We start from the raw sequence: 8,506 nt of genomic DNA, 5'->3' as shown, positions 1-8,506 counted from the left end.
AGAAAGCGGACGAAAGAGAAGACGTGACACGTCCTCGCATCATTGGTCCGTTCTGCTCTCACCTCGGCTCTCTCTTTCAGCGCACTTGATTTGAGTAAAACTGCAGTACGACTGGAGTAGGCTATATATAAAGCATGACAGCGGCGCCTTTACTTCAAAAATACATTCATGCACTTCCCTTGTTACATCTCTGACTGGAACGCACTCCACGCGACACATCCATCCATATATTTGTTGTAAGCTGTGTTAGTTGGCAGACAATTCATCATCTCTTCAGAAGCTCTGGACATCATTGCGATCATGAAGTGTGTTTTGCATTGTATATTTTTCCTCCTGCTGTGGATTACACCCAATACCAGAGTATGTGCATCTCATCAAGGAATTCCCCTGTCAGTGTAAGTATACTTTTCTTATATTTCTAATGTATTGTATATAATTAGTAGGTGCTAATAATAGGCTACAAATAAAATAGGATGTTTTGTATATTGTTTGCTGTATTGGTTTTGTACAACTATTGCTGACAGAGAGAAAAATATATAAAATAGCCTGTATTGTTGTCATTTTGTCCCAACTTTGTTATTTGCTATTTGTCAAGTTGCCCAGACTGCTCTACACAATGAACTGAATCAAAATGAATCGACCAAAATATTTTAGGTCACAATATGCATTTATTTATTTAGCCAGTGCCTTTTGATTTTAAAGTTCACTTCATATATTTGTGTGATGGGACAAATGCAGTTTAAAGGAGACATATTTGCTTAAATACAATACAAATTTCATGTATTATAAATATGCATGATTTGAAAATGCGGTTTAAGCAAGTGTTTTCACTACATTGCACTTTTCTCTCATACCCAAATTTGTACCTGCTATGTCAAATTCATTTCCTCTTCTTTCTAGTGTAAAACTTTGGGCTTCAGCGTTTGGTGGAGAAATGAAATCCATTGCGGCCAAGTATTCTGGCTCTCAGCTGTTGCAAAAGGTAAACTGAGCTCTGCTAAACTGTGCAGTTAACACCATGAACAAAACAGCACCGAAAGGTATATCATGATATTCTTTGAAGTACCATGCTATTGTCATGCTATATGAATTTGGTAATCATTCAGTGCCATGGTATTTATCAAAGTATTACCATTTGATACCAACACTGTGCCATGTGCTTCTTTTTAAGGGGCGCACGTTATTTTTGACTGTAAGGTTTTAGCTCCTTTTGTGGTGTCCTTTCAACACACAGAAAAGTGAGTGTGTGCTTCTGTTCCTGCAGTTCCATATTATCACATACACAAGTACATGTCAACACTCATAGTCACACACACACACACACACACACACACACACACACACAATCTACGCCAATTAAACCACACACAAGCAACAAATCTGGTTTTGCTAGTGTTCTGCTTGTCTTTTTTCACAGTGAGGTCAGGGCATCACAGAGGTCAGCACTCGAGGCCTGTGATTATGGGATAGCATGTTTCTGTGTGATGTTTCTGTAATGGAGCAGATGGATGTCTGTGAGCATGATTTTAGTGTGATTTTGCTAGTGATATTTTCACCATTGGGCTGGTTGGAGTTCAAATTTCAATATTAAGGAAAAAGACAACAACATTAGAATGTTTGTGGCATGTGTGCATTTGTGTGAGTGCTACCAAGTAAAGAGGATGGGAGCCCGAGGGGCAGATTATCTGTGTGACGGTTTTAAAAAGAAGAAAGAGAACATGCCTGGTGAGCAGACAGAAAAGCAGAGAAGAGAAAAAACAGAGCAGAGGGCAACAGAAGAGAAGAAAGCAAAGAGACATATGACAGGAAGCCCAGAGGAAGAAATGTGCATGGAGAAAGAGGAGAGGAGAATGTAAAGTAGAGTAATGTGAACGAACTGGTGTAAGTGTGCCCTGTGGCTCACTCACTCGCTTATTGTGTGTGTGACCTCATCAGCTCAAAAGTGCTTCGGAGTGGTTCTGGACAGGCGATAAGGAGAGCGGGTCCAACGGGTCCATTTGCAGAGGGTTGGGTCTCTGATTGAGGAGCAATGTAAAATTTCAGACCTGGAGCAAAACAACTACTTAAAAACAGCCACAGGAAACGCATCCCTGGAAACTGTAGGGAATACTGTTGGACTAGTGCTATATACATTTACATTCATAATATACATTAGCACATTTACAGTACTGACAACATTACATTACCATATTACAATAATGAGAATGAGATTTTGCATTTACATGCATAACACACTACGTGACCTTTACTCAAAAATGTTTTTCTTTTGTTTTTGGTCCGAATTATCTGACAAAATGTAACATACATAAATTGCTTTGACCAATAGATGTTTTAAATAATGAACTGTACAAGTTGAAACATTTAAAACAACCCAAAATATCCTTGTCCCTTCTCTTTCTTCTGCTGAACACAAAAGAAGATATTTTGAAGAACGTGGGTAACCAAACTGTTGCTGGACGCCATTGACGTCCATAGTTTTTTTCCCATACTACCAACAATAGTCACCAACATTCTTCAGAATATCTTCTTTTTGTCTCACAATTGCTCATTTAAATCTCACAATTCTGCATTACCATATTACAATAATGAGAATGAGATTTTGCATTTACATGCATAACACACTACGTGACCTTTACTCAAAAATGTTTTTCTTTTGTTTTTGGTCCGAATTATCTGACAAAATGTAACATACATAAATTGCTTTGACCAATAGATGTTTTAAATAATGAACTGTACAAGTTGAAACATTTAAAACAACCCAAAATATCCTTGTCCCTTCTCTTTCTTCTGCTGAACACAAAAGAAGATATTTTGAAGAACGTGGGTAACCAAACTGTTGCTGGACGCCATTGACGTCCATAGTTTTTTCCCCATACTACCAACAATAGTCACCAACATTCTTCAGAATATCTTCTTTTTGTCTCACAATTGCTAATTTAAATCTCACAATTCTGAGTTTTTTTCTTCTTCTCAGAATTCTGGGTATACATCATGCAATTCTATTCTTTCCCCTAAAGTTTTAGACACCTGATGCAGTAGGTTTGAATTCTGAAAATAGTTATTCATTTAGTTATTTTAATCTGTATAAACTGTATATAAATATTTTCTATTCAGATTTGTTTTGTAGACAATTTCATTTTCATGTGTGCAATTTAATTTTGGTTTGTAAAGATAAGCTATCTTAATCTTTTTTTTTTCTTGATTTAAGTTTAAAAATCTCCCATGAACTTCTTTACTATTTAAAATGTAACCAACAGCTGAGTGTCAAGACAACAACAAAGCAGTTTTGATGTTACATTTAATTTCCACAGAAGTAAAATCTGAAAAACATTACTTAAACTTACCTTACCTGAAATTTCAATGCTTTTCCTTATCTTGCAAGCACTGCTGTTTCCTTCAGGAAAATCTAGCTTCTCTTTGTTCTTTCTTTGCGTATCTATTATGTTTGTGTGTCTTTCAGTCATCTTTCAGTCTTTACCCTTTGCCCTTCTTCTCATCCATTCTCTTACATTTTCTCTCTTTTCCTAAAAGCATTCTAAGGCATTCTTTACATTGAATACAATTGTTTTTATATTATCTGCTGTTATCATAAAGCATGTGTCTAAATTGTACCCATATTATTCTGCATCATCATCACACCTTGTACTGCTCAAGCTCAAATAATACTTGTATTGGAAATTTCTCATGTTTCAAGGTTAAATCAAGGGAAACGGTGTGTGTGTGTGTAACAGGAAGTGAACAACATCCTTTCCTAATCAATATACTGTACATATTCAGCTTAAAATATGTTATTTGTTGTTTGTTTGCAACAAAGCCCCATGGCAACAAAGGATGCCATGGGGATGAGTGAATAATGACACAATTGTAATTTTTGGGTGAACTTAGTAGAGTAGTCAGGCAAACTTACGTAGGTCATTAGAAGAAATAAAGCCAATAGTGTTTCGTTTACACCACAGTTGTATTGCAAAATTGAAGTAGATTTAGATAGAAAATCTGATGAGACTGTGAAATGCAGAATGAGTCATGAAATCTGTATTGACAGAAAGGGATTTTGCATGTGGCCATCTAAACGTGAGAGCCCATAATATATGAATACAAATACAGCCTAATATATGGAAAACAGCTTCTTGTCTTGTCAGCTTGAGCTCGGTAGCTGCATATCTGTATTTAAATTCTTGCCAAAAAAGAATGACTTAAATCAGTTCAAAGAGTATGTATGTGTATTTATCCATGTCCATGAAGGTAACTTAAATATGAGAACTACTTGTGTGTTTGAAAGACAAAGAACAAAATGTTCATAAGATGTCTTCCTGCCTATCGTCCAACATCAAAAAAATTACATTGCTTTCACAAATCACTGGTGTCCACTATAAGAGAATAACATATTACACATTACAGCCAATGAGGTTTAATTTAAATAGTTTTAGCAGTATGCAAATGTGTCTGTATGCAGATTATGTATGCACAGTATGTCACCATTACACCACTGGCTGAAATACGTCTTTAGTCACATCTCTAACAACAAAATCCCATTGAAATGAGCAAGAAATATCTGTATTCAGCAGCTCGTCACATTAATTTCATGTCTCATTGGGTTGAGCTTTTGAAGACTTGTGATGTCCTGCATGTAATATTCTTTGTAAGTAGTGATAGGCAAACTAGACGACACGTGATGCAGGGTGTGTGTTTATCATGGCATGTGTTCTTCACAAAATACTATAAAAGCAGACATGCACAGACTGAAATGTGTTTTGTGAATGATGAGATGATAAACACAGCCACATAAAGTCAAGCATTTTAAAAGCACATACAGAGAATTCTGCTACATTTTCCCACATTGATCATATAAAGGAGACTGTAATTATTTTTGGCAATTAGTAAATGACATAGATGTTTTGCTCTAGAGCCGGTCATCCCATAGGCCCTGTAGATGAGGGATTGGCATGGTAATATACATGGAAGTGTCAATGTGTTTGGTCTTGGCAAGATAGATCTGCTATACGCTGCTGTTGCGACAAGTGCCGAGACTTGCTACTGCCAATACATCCACAACATGCTGCTGTGAGCATGCTGCTGCACATAACATACTGTATATAAATTAACCCCATATAGCATACATGAGTCACCCTGTAGCAGATCTATACAGGTGGAGCTGGGGAAGGTGGAGTGTTTCTGAAGCTGTGATAATGATGTCATTATGTCAGATTGAGTTTGACCTATCGAAATGTGTCACCTAGAGCTTCATGCCAGATGTTTGGATGTATAGGATTGCTTTGTGTTCTTTTGAATGGCAGAAATACTACTCCTTAATGCACAAGGATTGTCTCAAAACATTGTTGAATGAAAATGAAAAACATAAAAATAAATACAAAAATAAAAAGAGAAAAGCATATGGATAAACTCATACAAAAATAAATAATTACATTATATTTGTCCAGGTAACATAATCATGATTTTATGTTGCCCTCATCCTGCAAGCCATCCATTTTGACAGTGATTTCAAAAAAGTTCCAGAGTGGTTTCAACAGAGTCATGCATTATTACTACTGTATATTAATTTTAGAATTGTATCCTTCTGACTATGCACGAGGCATAAACCTTTGCGATGCATTATTAAATGTCCTTGTTATTGTTTTGGTTTTATGGCAGAATCAAAACATTTAAAGTCACTTGCTACAGTTGCTGTATAAGTTTTAATATTTGAACATATTTTTATTTCTGTTTCTGAGTACTTTGGGAATAGGCCTGTATTAAATGTCTTGGCCATGATTCATTGAAATGTGCCTGTTATGAAATTGTTATGAATTGAGAATTTCATATATGGATGAGCACAAAACAGGGTACAGCCAATCGCAGCTAATACAGGACAGTTGTACACACTGTAGGCCATCCATCTGTATTCCACAAGGTGCTGGTCCTGGTCCTAGACTTTTGAGGTTTTGTAAGCAACATTTTTTTTTTTCAGGGGGCCCATGTCACTATTCAAAATGACCCCCAACTCCTGTTCTTTCAGAGCAGATTCACTGTCAACAAACAACAGTGAGTAAAAACAGTAATTCAATAAAAAAAGAAAACTGTCTCTTTCGCAGCTCAATTTGAACTCTTTAGTATTGAGCACATCCTGTCAGGTTGCATGATTTGACTGGTTAGGATGTTGCGCAGAAATGACTTTATCGCACCACTGTAAAGGAAAGGGACTGAATGTAGCATGGTGTTTTCATTATCGTTGGAAGCCAAAATCAGCCAACAAGGCTCTATGCAACTTGCCATATATTTTTAATAGTGTTTTGCATTTGAGAAATGTATTTAGCATATGTATTTTTTTATGCATGTGAATCCGTTTTTGTGAATGTGAATTTGGTTATGCATGTGGACACTGTATTTTTTGCATGAATTGATTTTAAGGCTATTTCATACACTTTAGATCACCACAGCATTTTCATTGGTTTAAGATCGGGACTTTAACTTGGCCATTCCAGAACCATCCATTTCTTATCTAGTCCATTTTAATACCATACAGTACATACTTGTTTCTCTTCATTCACTCATCTTCTCTGCACATTTTTTTTTTTGTCTACACACAAGCATTAATGTGCAAATACATCTACAATGCCAAACTCGATTAACCTGCCTTGCTGATGTGGGTGTAACTCATGTAATTTCTAGTTTGTGAAGTGACATCAAAGTGCCCCTCATATCTCTCCTTTACTCACTCTTTCAGTGGTCCTTAGGTTGCCAAGTCTTCATTCCAAGGATCAATACACATTAGTAAAAGGATCCTTTTTTTTGTCCTGTGTAAAATCTCAAATAATTCAAGCAGTTCTATTCAAATGTATTTGTAAAATTATTTTATACACTCCACACAGGTTCCAGAACAAAATCAAATTTTTGAAATTAATGGTGGTGCTTTAATAGTTGAAGTGCAGAAGTGATGTGTAGGCAAAAGCACCTAAACACCCCCCGGTACTATAAAAATAGTACCACCAAGGCAAGCATACCAGTATAGTGACAGAGAGTGATTTTTAAAAGCCTGGCATAATGAAATAAAACGAAACAATCAGAATGATTATTTAAAAAATTTTAATTTAAAAAATAAATAAAATAAAATTCTAAAATGAAATAAAATAATAAAATAAAATGAATGAATGTGTTTTGTGTTGAGTATCATATTTCGTACATCAGGGTTTTATGGTATATTGTATGATATCGGGGAATACTGGAGGAGAAAATAAAAAAAAAACACCTCAATTTTTTTCAGAAACCTCCAAATTTGGAGGTCTATGGCAATTCCAAGCCCTACTAGTCACCAGTCAGAACATTGTAGCAAAACTTAACAAAAATCCTGTTCATTTTTGGCAATGCCTAGTAATAATCTAGAAATGTTTAGTTTAGCAACCATCCAGAGTAGTTAGAACAATAACAATGCCTAGCAACAGAACGGCCTAAGCAGAAAAGTGTATTTCCTGTTGTTTTTTTTACCTCATGCATTGTCAATTTTCTAAGGTGAATAGTTTGACTATGCACCGTTTCCAAAGCCTCTTCAACACACCAGCTTGTTGGTAAATGGATTTCATCACGCCCAGTTCATGGCCCGTTAATTGTGTTTCTCCAGGGTCTCCTTCATGCCTTCTTTCATGCAAATTTTCGTTCACTTCCATTTGTTCATCTCTGCTGGAACATCCCCTTTTGAGGCGAAACAGTAAAAAGTTAAAGGGGTCATATGATGTTGCTAAAAAGAACATTATTTTGTGTATTTGGTGTAATGAAATGTGTTTATGTGGTTCAAGGTTAAAAAAACACATTATTTTCCACATACTGTACATTATTGTTTTAGGCATATCTATAATGTGTTTAATAATTGTAATTTCATACTTTATTAATGATCAATTTATCATTTCTAAATTAGGTATTACATTGTTTATTGCAACAATACATAACTACAATAACTTTGTCTAGTGCTCTTATGAAAGTTTATAGCATGATTTGGGAAAATTTAACTTTACTGAATGACATAGCATAGACTTGCGTATTTCATTTCATTCTGTAACCTACTTGTTCTACAGATCTGTGTGTACTAGTGTTAAATGCTACTGTTTTTGACAGCGTTGATTACGTTTATGACAGATAATATCATGATCATTTTTGTATTTCCCTTACCGAATATCGTAATCCTGTCAGCAAAAACATGTCCACAATTTTTTGATTGCTTTCAGTTTAAGTGCCGGCGATGCAGTGTTGCCAGATATTGATACTAAAACAAAAAATAAATAAAAATAAACCGAAATTGTTTCCAATCTTTTGCAAATAGGATAAGATAAAGATATCGCTGACTCTAAACTGCAACTTCCTACTTTATTAACTTTCTAAAGTGTTAAATTAAGTGGAAAAGACAAGTCCAAAAACGCTTATAATAGCTGGATCTGGCAACACGGTAGCTGGAGGCTGCGCCAAGCAGTGTTGCCAAGTCCGCTGTTTTCCCGCGGAATTGGGCTACTTTAACACTGTT

At 35.6% G+C, this 8,506-nt stretch overlaps 1 protein-coding gene across 1 annotated transcript in view; it reads left to right on the top strand.

Annotated features, from left to right (window-relative positions):
- The first annotated feature begins 245 nt into the window (after positions 1-245).
- The window catches only part of cacna2d3a (calcium channel, voltage-dependent, alpha 2/delta subunit 3a), a 226,562-nt gene continuing 218,301 nt past the window's right edge, over positions 246-8,506 (top strand). The window contains exons 1-2 of the mRNA XM_016566342.1: positions 246-395; positions 901-982. Of these exons, the coding sequence (XP_016421828.1) occupies positions 301-395; positions 901-982 (177 nt within the window). The 5' untranslated portion in view covers positions 246-300. The remainder of the gene's footprint in view (positions 396-900; positions 983-8,506) is intronic.

The sequence above is a fragment of the Sinocyclocheilus rhinocerous genome, unplaced genomic scaffold (assembly GCF_001515625.1).
Source record: "Sinocyclocheilus rhinocerous isolate Xijiao unplaced genomic scaffold, SAMN03320098_v1.1 scaffold1023, whole genome shotgun sequence".
In the NCBI taxonomy this organism is placed as follows: domain Eukaryota; kingdom Metazoa; phylum Chordata; class Actinopteri; order Cypriniformes; family Cyprinidae; genus Sinocyclocheilus; species Sinocyclocheilus rhinocerous.
The sequence above is the reverse complement of the archived record's forward strand: the minus strand, read 5'-3'. Positions and strand labels throughout refer to the sequence as shown.